Below are 21,065 nucleotides of genomic sequence, written 5' to 3'. Positions count from 1 at the left end.
TTTCTTTTAAGAAGTCAAATAATTTTGAGCAGCATCTAAAAAAAGCAAACATATGTGCCATTCATTGCAGCTCAGTTTCTAATCAGAAGCTATGTTTTGACAGAAATGAATTATTTTATAATTCAGGCAAATGTTTGGAATATTTCTTTTCATATCGAATGGGAAAGACACATGGATGTGTCTTTAATAAGAGGTTTATAGTTACTGCATGCAGGCAGAAGCAATTACACACCAATCACCTTAGATGACAAATATTATTGGCCTATTTTCCACTGTATTTAATATTCTAATTGACTTTTGGCTTTAAACTATCTAAAATGGTCTTATATGTATTAAAATTCTATTTCCTAGTCTTAATGCTATGAGAAATTTTCCATTATGTAATAGATCCAATCATTTTACCAGCTGTAACTACATGTTTGCCACTCTATTACTTCCTTTGATTACTAGATTATGATTAAACTTCTAATGAATGAAGCCAAACTTCCAGTAAGGATATAGAAAAGGATAAACACTGGTAGCCCAATATATTTGTTTTCATTGAGTATTTTACTCAGTAGAGACCAAAGTATAGCTTTGAATTGCAAGTTTGGCATATATGTCTGAGAAACCAGTAAAAGTTGATATAGTATAATCTCAGCTTAGTAAAATAAAAATTATAGAAGATGAAATGGAAATCTAGCCATGCTACTAAAGTAAATTTGGTTCACTGAAATAAAAATTTAATTCAGGGTCTTTAACGTAGACTGCACGGTGTAACATATCCACCAAGAAACAACGTGATGGTCATTTAGCATTTGTCTTTATTTACTACTGTCTTCTAGAAGCAAAACATGCATTAAACTTCTGAAACATTATGGGTTATTAATAATCAACATAAGCTTAGAGAATTATAATTCTCTCTTCCAAAGTGTGTGTTAAGTCTAGGTTTCAGGTTTGTCAGAGCTTTCTATAGAGAGTGTCCCTCTCTCTTTATCACAGCCCTGGTCCACATAGTAAAGGCTCAGGCCTAAACTTGAACAATGACCCGTAACTAATTCCACATCCAGTTGCAACTGAATTCCTCAGTGCTATGGTCCCCAAATGCACCTGAATCAGAATCGTAAGGGACATGATGCTATACACTTCGAAATGTCATAGGCATAAAAATTACAAAAGAGCAACACCCCTCCCTGGGCTCTGGGTAGGGGAAAAGAGACTATTTAGAATTTAAAGGTGTTACAATAAAAATATTGTGTTATTCGTATTTTGGCCCAATATGGGGAATATCCACTTTATGTGTGTAGTTCCCCAATCAGGAACTTATTCTTCTCACCAAAGAGATTGGAAAGAAAAAAGGGATAAAATAAACAATGAAGGGAGGAGAAAACACAAAAGTTCAAGAGCAGAATGTTAGGGCTGGAACAGAGGGGTGGGAACAGAGGAAGAGTCACCAATAAACAACAGGCATGTGTCCTTTTGGAAGGTCTAAACCTTCTTTGAAATACCATGAATAGAGTTTTGGAATGGGTGAGCCCTAATTGACTCTCACAATCAGGATACTAATTACCAGGGATGGCAAAGCAGAGGAGTAAAAGCATTCCTTATTGTAAAACTCTAGAAGTTCATCTTCACTCTTTCAGTGATATATACTGAACATTTTCTATGTGTCAGACTCTGTGCCAGGTGCTGAGGATATAGCAGTAAAGAGACAGACTTAGCAGTGTGGTGTTCCTCATGGAGCCTGTAGTCTTAGAATGAAAGGGTTCTGTCAATTGTAAATAGCAGCCATGCTTGTTATAAATGATAATAGGTTTTCTATCCATGGGGAAAAAAATTGTAGTTTATTTCCATCTCTGCGACTTTTAGAAATTTTTCATAACATAATCCTCATGGGAACAATATATTTAAAATGTGGATGCTATCTTAAATTATTCTTAGGTCTGTTCTCACTCCATTATTGCAAATGATGAAGAATGCATTGCTTCCGTGTCCCTAGTGTGTACTGTATGCTCTGCCCAGTTGCTTTGCCAGTTGAGAACTACAATGAGTAATTGCCCAGGTAACGCGATCATGTCTCCGGGGCTCTACTTTAACACCTTCATTTGTTCCTATATTCAAAAGTCAGGTCTTAAGCTCCTACTATGTGACAGAGGCTTCAGAGATGCAGAAGGCATAATTTCATCCAAGTTTTTATTCTAGTGAAGGAAATCGATTCTATGTATATAACAAACTATAATGCTAAGTAATACGTTGCAAAAGCTAGAAATCTCACTATCATCAGACGCTCTTCCTTATGCCTCACAGCCCACGGGCTGCTATTTCATGTCAACGCGAATTCCTACATTACTCTTGAAACTGCCTCTTCTTTCTATTCTATGCCATTGACATAGTGCAGGGTCTCACTTTTTGCTTAGGTTCCTGCAAATATCACCTATTTGGCATCCTTCCCGTTTATTCTCCATGATTCTCCCAGAGAGATCTCTTTCTAAAATGCAAATGTCACCTTTCTCAAATTCACAACTTTAAGATTAGATTCAAATTCTTTGACTAAGCATAAAGGAGGCCTTTGGAATCTGGGTCCCGTCTCTACAGCCCCTTTCTTGCCTCTCCCATAAGTAGCTTATGCTCCAGCTGGACACATGACTCCAGGTAACCTATATCTGTGCTTCAGGTTCATATTTTTTCTTATAAATGTAGGTCTCTATGTCTGGAATGTAAGATTGTAAACGAATCTTACACAGGTCTGCAAACTCACTACAAACATATCTCCTCCATAAATATTTTTCCCTTTACCTCCATCCCTTGCAATCTGAGTTAGATATTCCACCTCCACAAACAGAATCCTGCCCTTCCAACACTTTTCTCACTGTGTTATAATTATAGGTCTGCTTTTCTATCTGCACTGGATTGATTATAAACATTTTGGGGTTACATATTATATCTTTTAAGAAATAGATTAGTATTATGGGAGCACAGATGATGGATGGAATGAAAGTATGGATAAATATTATATGCGCACAAAGTCATTAGCCTGGCTGGGGAAAAGGGAGAAAGACGATACTCTAATATTATAGGAGTGACATTTAAACTTGTCCTTGAAGGATGAGTAGGAATTTTATAGATGAATGCATAATCTCCTTCTCATTTGCACAAACAAATTAAGATAGTGCTAAATTAAGTACATTTGAAATTTTGACTTGTGTAGAAGACTAAGATTGAAAGGTAGGTAATCCAACTAGCATATTTATTTGTAATATACATGGACATGTGTTTTGGATGCCTGCTTAATTATGCCATGTTGACTATATAACAAGTCATCTTGCTTGCTCTGAATAAACCAGTTCTAATTTTACTTTATCCCTAGCTACATAACTCAAATTAAACTGCTGTTCTTACTAGAAAAGCTGCTTTCAAAATTTAATAGGGTTATTTAAGAAATGAAATGAATTTCATCATAACCTGCATACTACATGCATGAGCTAAACAAAGAATAAGACTAATAAACATGAATCAATTCAAACTTCAGAGCTCTTAATTTTTTTGTTGCATTTCTTCTCTTTCTTTAATATAAATTATTAATTTCTGCTTCTGATGGCAATAATAAAGCTAAAGTTAGTCAACTTCTGAGATTTTTTTATACACTGTGAAATCTAAAACATCAGCTTTTGGAAGTAAAATTTTATAGTTTTAAAAATTAAGGTCATCGCCAATTAGAAATAATATTATGAATGCTTTTTCAAATCATGAAGCTTAATGAGCTAACTATATTATTAATCATTCCTTTATTTGTGTGTGTGTGTGTGTGTGTGTGTGTGTGTGTGTGTGTGTATATATATATATATATATATATATATATATATATATATATATATATATATATATATATATAGTGTAATTAAGCTCTTATGGGTCATTTCATGCAGAGTTACCCACCGATTAAAAATAAAATACCATTCATAACACCAGAACACTTTGTCACCTTTTTTCATCATGAATTCCAAGTCAAAATAGAACCAGTATTTATGAAGACACAGGTTTAAAACTTAAACTAAGAGCCATCTTGCCAGAGTACTACAGGAAGTGTTGAGGTTATTTTCTTTTTTCCCCTTTCAAGGCTTACTTTTGATTTCAGCACTTCGGGAAGTGAAGAGAAGTAATCCTCATAGGAACCATTTTGAAGAAAAAAATTTTTAAATCGAATCGTAGACTGCAGGAGTCTTAAATTTTCTGTAAAGGAGGGAAGAAAAGTTGCCTTCTGTGAATTGCAAGGTCATTTAGAAAACCCATTTGAAAGACACCTTTATCCTAATTTATTACTACATTTTTTCTTAGATAATAGTCTAGTTCAAGCTAAATATAAAAAGAGTGAAAATTTAACCTTTCCTTGAACCATGGAAACTATAGAGTTCATTATTTTAAAAATATTCATAGATATTCTGCTTAGAGACAAAAATGTTTCTAGCAAAGGTGTTAAACAGTTTTGGCTCTTTGCAAATGAAATATGCTTTTATTTATGACTTTTGGATATACTATTAAGTTGAAGCATTTGGGGGAGAATAGTTTATATAATCACTGTGACACAAATATGCCCTTGCAACCTTAATTAATTCATGCCTGCTAAACGGAGACCATGTTTAATTACTTGTTGTACTATTTGCTTGCCATTAAGTCTCAAAAAATGATTTTGGTGTAAGAAAAGAGAATGCACATCTATAAAATGTGAGAAAATATTTTATCTTTAAGAAAAAGAAAAGAAACATTTGATTAAATGCAATCTTCATGGTTGCCCATGTAGGCAGAAAATTGAAAATAAAGTATGTAAGTGCAGGGAGTAAAAATAGTCTGCAACAAAAACTCCTTTGTTTATGTAATTTACATCTGCTTTTGGAAGTCTGTATTCTCATTCTTTATTTGTTGACAACTAAGATTATTAAGGGCATAGATGTAGGGTTGTGTGAACTCCTAATGTCTGTAGACCTTTGGAAAGTTTTCCAGGTGGCAGTTAGGACATTATCCATTATATGGCCATTATACATTAAGGTTTATCCAGGTAGCCAGGTGGTACTAGCAACAGCAAGAGAAGTAATAATATAATAATATGATCACATATTCCCTTCTTATATCAAGCCACCAAACTGAAACCAAGACATATGGAAAGTAAGACTTTTAAACTTTCTTTTTTATTTATGACTTTTGGATATATTATTAAGTTGAAGCATTTGAAAGAGATATCTTAAAAGACTTATTATTTTAGAACAGAATTAGAAACCATGAGCAGCATTTTGACTATTAAGAAGAGTATTACCTTGTGATCCCTTGGCCAAATGGTCAGTGACATTTCTTATACATGCCAAGTAAGGAATATAAGGACTATCTGCCGAGATATTTAAGAGGGCATCTTCAAAGTTTTCCAGTATTAGGAGCCTGTAGAATTAGAAAAGAATATGTAAATTAAATCATATAAAAATAAAGCAAAGCCATTTTTGCTGAGATCATTTGACTTCCTGGTTGTTTGCATGGGTTGGCTTTAGTCTTGAAACGCTAGAGTAGGACATCTTTCATCAGCCAGGCCAGCTACACAATGGCAGCATGATGTTGGGGTCGCTGGGTACTTATGTTTTCCATGGGAGTTATAGTTATACTTAATTTAATATCTAATCATAAGTGATATTAAGATCATTTTTCGGCACATTTATGTAAAGAAAAAAATCACTGGGCAAATCGTGCCTGACAAAATACAGAACTCCCAGCTAAATTTGAATTTCAGGTAAACAATAAATAATTTTTTTGTATAAGTACATCCTGCAAGTCTTGCATGTTTTTCTTTTCTCTTCTTTTATTTTCTTTTCCTCTATTTCTGGCAAACTCCCTCTGGGCTTCGGTTTCTTTTGTTATCAAATGAGAGGTAGGTGGATGATCTGCTAGATCCTCTACACCTATAACATTCTCTAAATTTAAATTTATTTCACTGTGATTAAAAAGAAATAATGACATCCAATTTAACGCTGTAAGTTCCTTTTTTTAAAAAAAAAAAAAACCAATTCAGTGTTCTCAAATTAACCACTTCATGGTTTCTTTTTAAATCGATTAGCATGTGAGGACATAGCCTAAGGTTATTTGAGGCATACATATGTGAGGTAAAAAAATGTGTGTGTTTTGCATGCCCTGTCACATCAACTGTAAGGCCATTTCTCTATTTTCAAACTTCTTCCTTTAATACCTACTGTTGAATTTTATCATTGTAGATATAGAATAAATGTCAATGACTGATTTGGGGACCATCTACTTTGAATCAAACTGTACAATACACAAATTAACTAGTTTTGTCAGATATTTAACTGAGATTTTCAAATGCTAATAGAAGAGAGTTAGTTATCTTGGCCTGGCTGTTGAACACATAGGAAAGTGTTTACATTAACATTTGAAAAGTCCCAGGCTGTTTTGATGTGGGCGAGTGATACTAGGTCCTTAAGCAACTTCAATAAAATAAAATAAATAAATAAGCAAAAATCTACGTCAAGAAGTCTCTAACTTGGCAGTCGGGACAGCTAATTGGTTGGATGGCTGATCCTTATTTTAACACGGTTCATAGCTTCATAAAAAAAAAAAAAAAAAGAAAATAGCTACAATTCCCAAACCATCTCGCTTTTGCTGGGGCATTTCTTTGACTAGAGACTCTCTTCCCAATATTGCCCTTCTCTTGTGTTTGTCTTTCTTTCTGTCATAGTTATTATAGCATAGAGCCATTTCCATCTTGGGGCAGTGCTCAATAGCAAAATGTTGGACTAACCTTTCAGATAGAGTGGCATGAGTGATTCTCATGGTAAAATTTCAAGTTTAAAATAGATTTTTATGGTAAAATTTCAAGTTTAAAATAGAAGCATTTTAGGCTAGAAATGTCCTTGAAATATCATTTAAGCCATTCTTAGTTTCATACAGAACATTCTTGAGATTAGATTTTAATATACCCCCCAAATTAAGATTCTATATCTATGTGCCACTGTTTTGGCATAAACATCCAATTATTCCTTCAAACTGTTTAATTTATGTATTTTTTAAATATATAATTGTATCTATTGCCCAAGAATGCTTACAATAAAAGGAGAGGTTATGGATGTGTGCATGCATGAGTGTGTACAGAGGCACACACGCACAAAAATAATAAAAATGATAACCTTAGAACAGAAATAATGAGGAGGGAGAAGGCTATAAGTGGAAAATATTTTTGAGCAAATTTCCTTAGAAAATTCTGGACTGAAGATTTTTTTAAATCTTATGCCAAATATCATCACTTTGTGCTAATTTTAAAGTGGGGATAGAAAGAAGTCCAAAGATAAGAAATCTCTTAGTTTTATCACTCTCAACAAGAACCATCTTTAAAGTGTCGAATTCTTCCTAATAAACTGTCAGCTAGTTGTCAGCAACTAACTAGCTTGCTGTGGAATTTGCAGGTCTGAAGCACTACCATTATTGATGCTATAGATGCCCCAAGGCTCTGATAGAGATACCTGGCTTCAGCAATAAGCATCCAGTTATCTCAGTTCAAAGGTTTTCTTTTCTTCTTTTCTTTTCAAATTATTTTTGATAGCTATGTAGGGAATGTGTTTAAAAGAGCTGACAACTTGGAAGACCACATCCAGGCTAGGGGGAAATGTCCCAAGGCTGCTCCATTGCTCTGGGAGTAGCACCTAATTCAGCCACCTTAGAGCAGAAAAACAGTGGGAGCAGAAATAGGAGGAGGTTGTTTATGAAAGGATGTTGCCTAGAATTACCCAGAGCTGTAGAATTTCTCATTAAGTAATAGAAAGTTTACAAACAGCTGCATAGACTCTATTGCAGACAAAGAAACGAATGGCTGAAAATAAGTTCTACTATTGGTTTTATGTGTACAAATTCCATTAGCATAAAAATGTATCCTTTGGGACAAAAGTCAAATAATTTCAATAGTATAATTTATCAGGTCTAAATGACCTTTATATACCAGGTTATCTAGTCTCTAAATTTGCCTTGAATTCTAGGAGTTTATTTCAATTCACTTCTACAGGTGACAGTTTGCATCGCTGCTTGTGTTGCCTGTGATAATTACTTCAGTTACTACAGGGAACTGCCTACATTAATGGCCCTTAGAAGCCAAGAGTACTACAGTTGTTTCCACTGCCTATTTCTGGGGTGACATATTTACATGCCCCAATAAGAGTCCAAGTTAAACTACCTGTAAACAGTTTTGCTAACTGAATACTACTGAAACAAATTTCTACATTACCTCAACTGGTCATAAGAAATACTTTAATTTTTAAAAACCAGAATAAATAGTAATGTGAAAAATTGCAGACTTCTAGATTTTACATGATGAAAGACCTTAAAAGAGATGGAAATTAGAACTCCAGATAGATTTTCCTCATAGACATCAGGTAACCAATCCAGGCAGGACACATTGGATCTAGTATGCAATTTTAGAATGGAAAAAGAGGTGCTAATAAGTTTCAACTTTACTACAATTCAACTGTGTCCTTTGGTCAGTCAATAGTTGATTTTCTATTTCATGGTCTTACACACATAAATGTCTATGCATTGTTTTGATTGTTTTAGCCAAGTTACCTATCAGTTTAGAAACAAACCAACAAACCAACAGAGAAAGACTCACTGTGCAGCCAGGCTGCTTGGGGAAAGCGACTGTCCGTCTTCATGCCACATATGTGTTGTATTATCAGAGCCACCTGAAGTAATAACATTTATATAGATAAATATTTAACATACTTGCTTAAAGGATTTATTTTTCTTAGCAGAAATCATTTCGGGTTAAAATTAATGGGGAGAAAATGCAGAAAATCTGCAGAATGTTTCTGCAAAAGATTTTACAAGTGAGTTCTGTGCTCTTTTTGTTGGAAACATTTAGGATATTTACAGGGAGTAGATGCCTACTAATAGAAATAAACCCATTGGTCAAGTACATGCATTTCTAACAAATTTTTTCTTCGTGCATCAGATCATTACATTATTTTATGCTAAGACCTGTATGCTACATTATTTTATCCTAAGACCTGTATGCACAGATGACTCTCGAATATTATAATGCAGATTGACTACTGTGCAACTTGTTAATCAAATGAAGTCAATTTCAGTCATGGATCACTGCATTTTCTTTGCCTTCAGTTGTATAGAACTTAGGAACATCTGCCATCACTAATCCATGTTTTTCATCTTTCAAAAAGCAGCCCCTGATTTCAATTGAATACAGCTGTGAATGCAAATTGGCTCATTTTAACAGAACGGTTTTGAGCAGTCTCAAATATTATGAAGGTCTGGAGTGTGGAAGGTCATCACTAAGTTGGGTCTAATGGAAACCATATGTGAAGATACAATTCAACATTGAGAATTGCCCCTGGAAGTTAAATAGGTTGCTGATTCAGCTTGCAGCTTAACATTGTATCGTTAAAGAGTAAATGTGCAACAGCATTCACATGAAAAATTGAAAATGAAAATACCTTAAATGGCTATTGCATAAATAAAAACATCATAAATCTAATGCTTTTTTTCAACCCCTTTAGGAAAACAGTATCACTTATTTTAGTTTTCTCTTCAGACACTACTTATTCTTATAAATAATCCAGTACATTTTCAGTGCTGTCGTTGTTAACATTGACCTAATCTCTTTCAATAGGAAATTTTATTACCAGCATTAATAGCTCTCCCTTTGTCTCTAGTTAGTATGTCTTAAAAGCTTCTAAAAACGTCCTAGCACAAAACTATGCAGTGATCCATACTTAATAGTGCTGAACATTTAGTTTATTTAAATTAGCATGTATGTAAAGAGGATCACAGAATTAAAGGCCTCCTTATCTATCTCTGCATCAGTCATGTTTGAACAACGTTTGCACCATCCCTAGTAACTGGCAGAGTGGCTTTTCAGTTTTCCCATGCTCTACTCAAGGTGCAGCTAAATATTGCTCTAATGATAGCAATGAATCACTGAGACAAAGGACCAAGAACAAAGATATGCAGAATAGATAAGCCTAATTTATAATGGCAATATTTATTATTTATTGACATCCATATATAGAACTATCAAGAACAGGATTCTGTTGTGATTTATGCTTTCGCAATGTAAAAGTATATAAAATCATTTTTCGAAGACCAAATCTTGCTCACTTTGAACTCCTTTGTGATACCAAGCAAGTTCAAGAGCATTCATATAATACATTGTATGGAATTTCTCTTCCTCATCAAGTTATTAAAATGAGTAACTAATAGAAATTAACTTTATGCATGTCAATGACAGACTCGATCCTAAATGTTAATAGGAACTTTTCCCTCTTGCCACTTTTCCTTCTGGACTATAAAGTATATTGGAAGAAATACTGTATTAAACAGATTTTAATGAAGTAAGAAATATTACAGACCTTTAAAAAGTGAGATTTTACTTTTTTTAATTTATGGAATTAGGTATATTTAAAAATGGTGTCCATAAACCTAGAAAGAAATCTAGCACACAGATACCCTCTTCTTGCCAGGATGGCTTTCTAGTTAAAGATGTAATTTCATGTAATTTACTACTTGGCAAAGAGCAAACTTCAATGAGTCACTAAGGTAATCTTTGCTCTCAAAACTCAATGTTTATAAATGGAAATGCTAAATACTAAACTGTAAAGCAAGGATTCTCGCTGAGGCAGAGCTGAGAAGTAGATTTCTTAAGACAGGAAGTTAACAGACAACCCTCTTCCCCTGTGTTTATTACCATCTCCATGTTTCCATGATTGCTGAGGAGGCTCCTAAAAAAGCCTTGAAGTGCGTTCATAATGGAGGTCGAATCAGAAATAGACATGGGGTAGGGGAGGTTGTAGAAATCAGAGTGTGGAGAGGAACTTGGGGTTGACCATGGAAAAATGTATCGTGTGGGAAGGAAGCTGGCATGATGAACCAGACTCCACCGGTGGCTGAAAGTGCAGCCATCCTGGGTTGCACTGTCATGAGATATCCACTGGTGGTGTCAGGCACTTGCATGAGATATCCTGGAAGCAAGTGTGCATGCATCCCAGAGAGTAAATATGAGTGAGTTCACCTAGCAAACAGCTTAAGCAACCTGGATTTGGGCATAGACAGGCCCAGTATTTAACCTCTATATACTTGCTTGATCTATAACATAGGCAACATTTCCACTCTCCCTTTGCCTCAGTTTCTTTGTCTATAAAACGGGATAATAACTATACTTCATAGGATTGTTTGGATGATAAAAGGGATTTAAGATAACAAAGTACTTATCATTGACATAAAAAATACTACTTTTTTTTTTTACTTCCTTGAATAAGTGGTGTGAGACTTTCAAAGCTGTATCAATCTTGTCCTATATTAGAAAGGACTCGAGCATCTCTGCTAAGATACTGCCCACTTTAGCTTAATTGAATATAAAGACAAGAGAAAAAACATGTCCACTTCACAAATACTGCTCAGTGTCACAAATGCTAAGCAGATGTTGGCCCGGGCAATGTGGCAGAAGGCTGTGCTTGGGGCTAGAGACCCTGTGCTGTTGAATGAGTCACTGCTTCAGCCTTTAATGACAAGTTTGGGTTTACTGAAAGATTTCCAGAAATTCCTACAAGGATTTTTCAAGGACCAGAAAATTTCTACGCAAAGAAGGTAGGAACTTGGGGTTATAATTTTTAGTAATTGACATTAATGGTATTCCATTGATTTCCTCAGACTGATGAAGTCACAAGAGTAGGAAATGGAAAAAAAGAAACAAATATAAACACAACAAATTTTCAAACCAAAACATATTTCCTTGCCATCTTGACCATTCCAATGACATGTTTTAATACATGCCCAAATCATTAACATATTCATAGACATTAGACATGGCCATCGTTAAATATTAAAAAACTGAGTTATATTGTTCACCAGGAGAAATGTCTTGCTGCCTCAGTTAATAAGAAGTTCTGCTTTCTTCTCTGGCTTCTAAAGCACTGATAAGCTTTTGTCATTTATAAAAATATTTTTAACTTTATCCTTTTACTTGTATAATTACAAGGTGTGAATCTGAAGATGAAAAAGAATAGTAAGGAGAAACTTGAAGTTCTCGAGTCTTCAAAATGCAAATAAAAAATGCAGAGGAAATAATTGATGTTTGTTTTGTACACTGTCTGGTTTTCTGGCCTGGACTTTTTTAAAAGAGTAAACCTTTCCCCACCCCGCCCCTATGTTTCTTAAGACTGTTGAATTTAACAACAATCTTGAAAGCTAGTCATTAATTCTGCAATTGCAGATATAAAAAATGCTCTAGACTACCAGAAATTAGTATCCAAGAGTATTCTACACCCTCCAGTAAGAATTCTTTAAAGCCTTTCCAAACCTGCTTTTCATGTGAAAACTAATGACTTAAGACCTTATAATGAACAATCGGCCTGTGACCTGATGCTCTCAGGAGTCTTATTTGTAATCCACAAGTAAAGTCTACATATTTAAAAGCTGACAAATTCAGTGGGAAAAGCCTAATTCTAAACTCATGCAGGAAAGGAAAATGGTAACCAAACATTTTACTCAAAGAATAGAGATTTCTTCCTTAGAGCCCCAAATCTCTTTCTGTATGTCTGTATGTCTGTATTTTGTATTTCCATGTGTGTGGTATATGATGCTATTCTGCATATGCAAATGTAATATTTTCTGACTTACTAGCTTGTCTTACTGGGTTTGACAGTAGATTTATACCAATCTATTCATGTCGAAGTCCTTCATGCATTTTCAAAATGGCTGGTTGAAGGGTACATTTTTATCAATAAAAGATTCATTCCAATTAAAAAAGCTAAAATTTGGACATGAGGGCAAAAATACAGCAATTCAGTATAGGCTTTTGTTCCACAAAGTACTGGTAGAAATTTTTGTTGAGGTTTACCTCTGATACTTATTTTCTATACCAAGTATGAACAGAGCTTTATAAGCTAAGAGAGATCGTTTCACCTACATAAAACCCATAGAAATAACAGCCTCTTTTCCATCCATTTCTCTCTTTCTCCACACTTTGATTAGCTAGATGTCCAGATTTCGTTATAACATATGTCCTCAACAAAGAATAATACAATCCATAAATGATTTACTTTGGTTGCACTCTATTTATATTTTTTTAGTGGGCTTTGTGACACGGAATTGAATACAGTAGGGTGGAAATATGATACCTTGAGCTGGGGAGTTCAGCGTGTACAGCAGATGTTTAACAGATTTATGAAGAGCTCTGAAACCTTCGTTAGTTGCGACACGTGGGTAAACCTTCTGCACCGCCAGCAGTGCACTAGAGTCGAAAAACAATTAAACCAGATTGCATTTCAAGGTTTGTAGATGGAAACAAAAGGTTATTCAAGGAGAAAATATCTACAATATAGGAAATTATTCTTATGAAAGACGAGATGCTATGTTCTTTGTTTAATTACTTGTTTGTCTGTTCATCCACAAAATCTCAACAAAATGCTCATGAATCAGGCAGAGTGCTTCATGTACCAGGACTCTAAAGCCTTGGGACTCAAAGGCCTTAAAGTAAGAGAGTAAGAGTTTACATCAGTTGTATTAAGACTTAAAAATAAGTGGATAGGAAAAGCAACTTCAATGAAAAGTTACCAATTTTTTTTTTTTAATTAAAAGGAAAATTAAATTTTGGATATTTTTATTAAAAATCAAGCCCAGATAAAAGATCCAGTTTCAGGAATAATTATTATTTAAGCATTTGATAAATATTTACCTTTTGCTAAACAAATGGGAATGTTTTTGGGAAAAAAAAAAAAAACGAAGAGGAGCTTGCCCTAATTAAAGACTGCATTCTATCCTTTAAGTGGCCCACAGGCACTACTCCAGGGGTAGCTCAAAATTAACATCCAGACTAACTGGCACTGTCTTCCCAGGATTATTATGTTACCAGTAAGATGGGCAGTCTGCATTGGAGATGGACAGTCAGCAAATTCACTTATGCCTGAGTTCATTCCATATTTCCAAAACACAATTAGTTACTTAAGAAATGTAATCCCCTTTATGTCATTAGTACATTAAAAAATGCTGGCATTGTACATATATTTCTGAATCTCACAAATACTATGAAAAATGCAGAGGAAATAATTGATTTTTTTTTTTTTTTTTGTACACTGCCTGGTTTTCTGGCCTGGACTTTTTAAAAAGAGTAAGCTGAGGCAATACTTTAATTTACATGAGTAGTAACTAGAACAAAAGGCTTTGTTAACAACTTGCCATTGTAATATTAAATTTAGTACAAATTAGCTAATAGATTTTCCCTACATATCTTAGCCAACTGAAGGCTCACTCTAGCAATAGATACAGTGCATGCATATACATTCATCGTACTCTACAATATTTTTGGAATTTTTAATATTTAGATTATCTTAATTTTAGCTTCCTATATATGAGTGAAGGCTGTGTTTAGTGTGCTAAATTTGGAGTTTCCTCTAGTATCTAGTATAATATTAGGATATACATGTAGATATGGGTGTATATGTATATAAGCATACATAAACATATATGTGTATATACAAGTATCATTTTATCTAGTTCTCTAATAATTCCATAAAGTCTTTTTTACATGCCTATTTTGCAGATGGGAAAACTAAAGTTCAAAAATTTAAGTAACTTACACAATTTTATTCAGTTAATAGTTAAGTAGCGCTGGTTCTGTCTAATTTCAAAGTTTATGTTCTTGCCACACTACACCTTTCCTCTGGCATAGAAACTTTGCACCAACATGGGAGTGGAGAGAAGGGCAGAACATTTCTGAATCGAGCCCATAGGCATTGTCAACTTGTCATGCCAGCTGTTGTGTTTGGCATAGAGACATGACTATAATATTTTCGTCTTTGCTCTGCATAAACAGTTGATACCTCGGGCATTTTTATATTTGCCCCAATAATTTCCTGGTTCTCAGACTTTAGTTTTATTCTAAATCCTGGTGACCACTGTAACCAATTAAACAGTCTCCGGTCACAGATCTCTGCCAACCTGGCCTCTGTCTGACTTCCCTGATGTGTTGTCCCAAATTAACACCTTCAAAGACTGAATACCTGACAATCTCATTAAACTGTCAATATTGTTATTATTAATATCATTAATAAAATGTCAGTAGACTTAATTCATCTTGTTCTAATAACTTACCACTTAATAGTAATATCTGGCCCTCATCCTCTCTAAAATCCTTTAAATCATTGATCATGATATTTTTATTTTACTTCATAGATTTTTTTCCTGTTTTCATCAAATAAAAATGAAAGTTACCCCAAACAATTTACCTCATAAAAATAATTTTAAAAAGAGTTTTCATGAGTCACATCTCAAATCTTCCTCACAAATGGTGAAAATCATGAAAATGTTTTTCATATACACGTCTAAATTTTTTGCGATTGCTCATTTTTGTTAATTTCTGCCATAACCTTAACATTATATAATCTGGTTTGGGTGATTTAGCTATAAAACAACTTGCAACTTGAAAAAAAATTGTTGGAGGGAATGATAAAAATTTTTATGGTGGTCATAGAGTGAGATAAACTGACGAAACCATAATTTGGTGATAAAATATTGTCATTTGTGAGGAAATGGTGGCTTTTAATGATACTGTTTAATAACAATAGATTTAACTTTTAAAAAAGTTTATAAAGGGTTTTTTAACAGAAAAGTAATACAAGCCAACATTCAATTTAAAATTTTCTAGTAGTCATGTTAAAAAGGAAATTAATTTTAATAATTTTTTATTTAACCCCAAACATCCAAAATTATTATTTCAACATCTAATCAATATAAAATTTATTAATGAAATATTTTAGGTCTTTTATTGTACTAAGTCTTCAAAATTCACCATGTATTTTACACTTATGGAATAATACGATTCAGATGCTAAAATTTTTTTTGAAGATACTTAATCTATATTTAGATTTTGCTACTTTTACAGGCAATAAAATAAGTTCAAACACTCACATTGTTCAAAACATACTAAACGGTTTACCATTTACTGAAGCAAGTGTCAGTATTTGAAATTTAAATTAATTAGAGTTAAAGTTAAAAATTTAGTTCCTTAAATCAAAACTCATATGAAGCTAGGAGCTAGCATATTAGAAAGAACAAGTTTATAAATTAGCAATGCAAGTAAATTAAGAGAATTTTAAAAAATCACAGTGCAATGTCCTTTTTATGTAATTTACTCTACCAAAATAATGCCTGAAGTATTTTTATTTATTTGTTTTCGACCCTAATGCATTTTTTGGATGCTCTGTGTTCTACTGAATATTGTTTTGTGGGACTTTTGCTTTTTATTTGTTGTGTTTAACCAAATTTCATTGAGGTATAATTCACATACAAAACAATGTAACTATTTTAGGTTACAGTTCAACACATTTTGACAAATGTATATAATCATGTAACCACCATACTAATAGGATACAAAGCATTCTGATAACCTCCCCAAAATATCTTCATGCTCCCAACAGTTGTTCCAGGATGTGCTGATCTGATTTCTAACACTATAAATTAATTTTTTCAATTTGAGAATTCCATATAACTAAAATATAATATCATCACATCCAATATTTGGTCTTTTTTTTTTTTTTTTTTTTAATCTGGATTCTTTTGCCAACATAGTGTTCACAAGACTTATTATGTTGTGTGGTTCAGTAATTTGTTTATTTTTCTTCTTGAGTAAAGTCTCAATGCATAAATAAACTATAATTTTTCGCCATTCTGTTTCTGGATATCTATCCCCCTACCTCCATCTTTAGCTATTGTGAATAAATCTACTATAAACATTAGCATATAAGTCTTCATGTTGGCATATGTTTTCATTTTCTTGGGTAAATAACCAGAAGTAAAATGCTACATTATATTGGTCTACTTTTAACTTCATCAGAAGGTGTCATATTGTTTTCCAAAATGGTTGTATCATTTTACACTGTAACTTGCAATGTATGAGAGTTTTATTTGATGTATATTTTTCCAACAATTGGAGTTGTCCATCTTTCAAAATTTTAATTCCTTCAAATAAGTGTATAGTGACATCTCACTGTGGTACGAATATTATTTTGAATCTTTTCATTACTACCTTATACAATTCCAATGATTCTTCCTCTCCTTCAATTTATTTACCTATTTACTTTCTAAGACAATATAAAAGGAGAAAGAAGATCCAGTTTCAAAATTCTGGGTGAGCGAAAATTTCCCTAAGTGTTAAAATGTGAAAAAATATGGAGAATCAAACTTCCTGATAAATTACTCCTTCCGTTGATTAGTTTATGACATGCTATTGTAGGACGAACACAGGAGGTAGATTCGGATTCCTTGAGTTCAGGTCTTGCCTTTGTCACTAACTGTAGAAACTCGGGGAAGTCATTTGACTTCCATGAAGATTTGTTTACTCTTCTATAAAATGGGGATATCTGTTGTCTCAATCTCAAAGCACTGTTGTGAAGATTAAATGAGATTTATGGAGCAACATAAGGGCTTATTATAAGGTCTTTAAACAAACATAAGTTCTTGGAACTTTTCCAAAAAAGATGAGGACACTTTTGTCTGGTGCTACAGGCATTAGAGATGGAATATATTGTATTTTTAATGATATATTAGAGAGGCAGCCTGGGTTCTGGAGTTAGAAAACTCAAGTTTAAATCCTCCTAGCTGTATAATCATCAAATATTTAATTTTTATGACTCTCTGTTACCTCATTTATAAAATAAATAATAGTTTAGTTGTAGAATTTAATGTGATATGTGTAAAGGGCCGAGAAAAGTATCTGGTATGTAATGGGCACTCAATAATGAATAGCTGTTAATTTAGTTGTTGATTTTTTTAATGTGCATTTTGAAATTAACTAGACAGGACAGTCAAAACCTAAGTAGCAGTCCATTAAAGTCTAAATGCTGGCCACACTCTGATCATTTTATGAGGAAAGCAGTCTTGATAGGGGTTTCTTTTGCAACAATTTTTAAATATTTTGTCAAATAAAGCCAACCCAAAATTCAGACTTTGAAAGATTATTTATAGTCTGGCTGACATGAGGGAGGCCAATCCCCTTGAGGTGGCTTGTTTCAAAACTTAAACCAACAGGGTTGTTTAATATTGGATGATATCAATCAAAACCCAATGAGATAGTTTATTCTTGGGCAATTTAAATGCTAGATACACAGAGGTTTTGTCCCTGAATAAGTCTGAGCCAATGTTCCAATCTACCATTGGTCCTGCTATATACCTCTTTCTCAGAAGCTCTAAGATACCAGCTAACAATCTTCATGTACACTTTGATAACCCTAATGACCGTAGTGTGTGCTTCTTCTTTGCTTAATTAATACCATTTCCCTTCATTGCTAAAATCTGCAATAAGGTGTTGACAGTACCTGCTCTGTATTTAAATTATCTACCTACCAACGATCTTTACAGGTAACATTTTTAAAAAAGGACTTTTTAATGAATAGTAACGTTCCACTTAATTCTTACATTTTCTTACCTGTTTGCATTTTGAAGAACATCAAATATATTGTTTAGTTTCGTATCATTCTGAAACATATTTGGAAAACTAGAGAGAAGCTGCCACACAGCCGTCTGCTCTTGCACTTGTGAGAAGAAGGACAGCACTTTGACCATTTCCAGAAATACTGTCTTCTGGTTATTGGGATCCCTTGATATCTTAAAAATTAAACCACAAACAGGACAAAATGAGTCTTCAATCACTATAGAGCAAAGTCATATTTCATCTACAAACATGTTTCTACATTAACCAAAATGCAATATTTTTGGTTCAACATTGACATCATTTCAATTCTGCAAATTTAAATGGAAAGTAGACATTCTTTAGAATTAGACATTATGTGTGAATCGTGTGTGATGAATCCATGCCAAAGGTCAGCGAATACTCCAGTCGGCATTTTGCAGTCCATGTGGACTATGGACCTGCTTTTTGACTCTCATTGAGTCTTTGTGAATACAAAAATGAAAACAAGACATTTCCTTTTATTGCGTATGAAATCTTGATCATATTAAAATATTTGCACTCACCTGAGAAAACTGGTTTGTTAGTTCTTGGAGAGAAGACTCTATAAGGGTCATGTTGGACAGGCAAAATTTGTTAAAAACATTTTTCCCTAGAGTGGTCCAAGAGAATGTGTAATCAGCAATATATTCTGGATATCTCTCACACAGCTCTCTTCGTATATCTTCTGAAGTTGAATTTTGCTTTAACAGCTAAAATTGTACATGAGAAGAGTGACATAATGATGTTAATAAATGTAGATATTAAAGCATTCAAGTCATCAAAGAAATTGACTTATCTTTATAACAGTCATTTTAAGGTCCTGCATTACAACAATTATTAAAACAACACTAAAAGACACTAAATTTACCCATGAAAAGTCACCTAGAGAATGTGTGAATGTAGTCATTCTTGTCATTATTATGTCTTAAATGATTTTCATATGACTTATTTAACTGGACTCATTTCCTGTCTCTGACTAGAGAACAAGAATGCAGCAGATCTTTCCTGACAAGAATATTCAGGCATAAAAACTTTAGTTTTTCCAGGGCATTTAGCAGCAGAGACTCAGGTGTCCTAATTCTGTGACACTTCATGGGAAATTGGCAATGATCTTTGGAAGATTTCCAAAACATAGGAGCTTAAGAGTCTATTCTCAAGACCAACAGTGTTTATTTAGAGATATGGACAAACTTTGATTAGTTTTCATTTGTAAAGCGATTACTTCATTTAAGAATTATGCATATGAAGAAGAAAGGAAAACATATATGTGAAAATCATAAAAATATATAATTACCAAAAGCAATAATTGGAAAGCATTTTCATTATGGAATCATTATAAGACTCCCATATATTTCATAGTACAGGCCAGTCACAGATGTAGCACTATTTTTAGCTATAATATTGATCACATTCACCATGATGAACTTGTTTAGATATTTACAACCAATTATATTTAGTTATAATGTTTAATAGGTTCTACTTAATAATGAATTCATATAACTCTGTAGAGTGATGGCCAACTAATTTCATTGTCCCCTTAAGTTTACATCACAAAATTTATACTATGCTTTATAGTGACTCAACTTCTAAATGTAATGGAACAAAACAGGATCCACTTATTCTAGAATATACTATAAGTGCCAGGTTGTCTAGTCATTTATCCATATCTCTTTCCTAACGTTGCACATAAGCTCACCCAAAAATGATTTCTCTACTCATTCTTGCAAGGGTTGCAGAAAACGGTAAAGAGAAAGAGGAATCCGAGAGATTGCTGACATGGGCATCAATATCTCATCCTAATTTTTACATCCCTCCCTTGCTTCAACTACTCTAAAAATATGTATCTATACATAGAAAATTCATTTTTGACATCTCCACTGGATATATGAATCTATGCTGTCTCACAAAATTCTGAAATTTTATTCCATATGAGAAGGAAAACTTGGGAGTTTCAACATAATGGAGTGGCCTTTTTGTGAATATATTGGTCTTCTAGATATTAAATAATTTAACTGATCCAATGCAAGACTGTTTGCTTCTAGGACCAATATGGAAGAAATAGAATGGAATAGAATAACTTTGCTTGGTTTACATATTAGCCTGATTTGGGCATGCTTTGAACTGGAATTAACTGAGTACATTGGGGGCTTCCTAGGCCAGACGGGGTGCTTTAGTTATCTCAAGTATTATTTATTAATGAAACTATATATTTAACTTCTAGATTGCACTAAATGGGAAAGTCTTATATTTCAACCAGCACTGGCAAAACTGCTTTGATGAGTATGGTGCCTTTTCCTGGCATCCATTTTTATGTTGTCCTTTGGCTTATTTACATAGACCAGTTTATTGAGATTTCTGAGTTATACAGCATTAACTCAAGGGTAACTCACAGAGACATATACACTGCAGTGCTTATAGTCACTGGAATATGAATAAAAGTCAGAAATATGTCCCTATGATTCAGATGGAAGAAATGTCTCCTTAATAAGACATGGATATATTATTTCAAATGCTCGTGTGTGTGTGTGTGTGTGTGTGTGTGTGTGTGTGAGAGAGAGAGAGAGAGAGAGAGAGAGAGAGAGAGAGAGAG

General features: G+C 33.5%; 1 protein-coding gene across 1 annotated transcript in view; it reads right to left on the bottom strand.

Annotated features, from left to right (window-relative positions):
- The window catches only part of ABCA12 (ATP binding cassette subfamily A member 12), a 156,119-nt gene that overhangs the window by 70,463 nt on the left and 64,591 nt on the right, over positions 1 to 21,065 (bottom strand). Inside the window, exons 6-11 of the mRNA XM_016150022.2 lie at positions 19,000 to 19,185; positions 18,452 to 18,630; positions 13,149 to 13,261; positions 8,627 to 8,699; positions 5,288 to 5,406; positions 4,103 to 4,209 (exon numbers count right to left, since the gene is read on the bottom strand). Of these exons, the coding sequence (XP_016005508.2) occupies positions 4,103 to 4,209; positions 5,288 to 5,406; positions 8,627 to 8,699; positions 13,149 to 13,261; positions 18,452 to 18,630; positions 19,000 to 19,185 (777 nt within the window). The remainder of the gene's footprint in view (positions 1 to 4,102; positions 4,210 to 5,287; positions 5,407 to 8,626; positions 8,700 to 13,148; positions 13,262 to 18,451; positions 18,631 to 18,999; positions 19,186 to 21,065) is intronic.

The sequence above is a fragment of the Rousettus aegyptiacus genome, unplaced genomic scaffold, assembly GCF_014176215.1.
Source record: "Rousettus aegyptiacus isolate mRouAeg1 unplaced genomic scaffold, mRouAeg1.p scaffold_m13_p_2, whole genome shotgun sequence".
Classification (NCBI taxonomy): domain Eukaryota; kingdom Metazoa; phylum Chordata; class Mammalia; order Chiroptera; family Pteropodidae; genus Rousettus; species Rousettus aegyptiacus.
The sequence above is the reverse complement of the archived record's forward strand: the minus strand, read 5'-3'. Positions and strand labels throughout refer to the sequence as shown.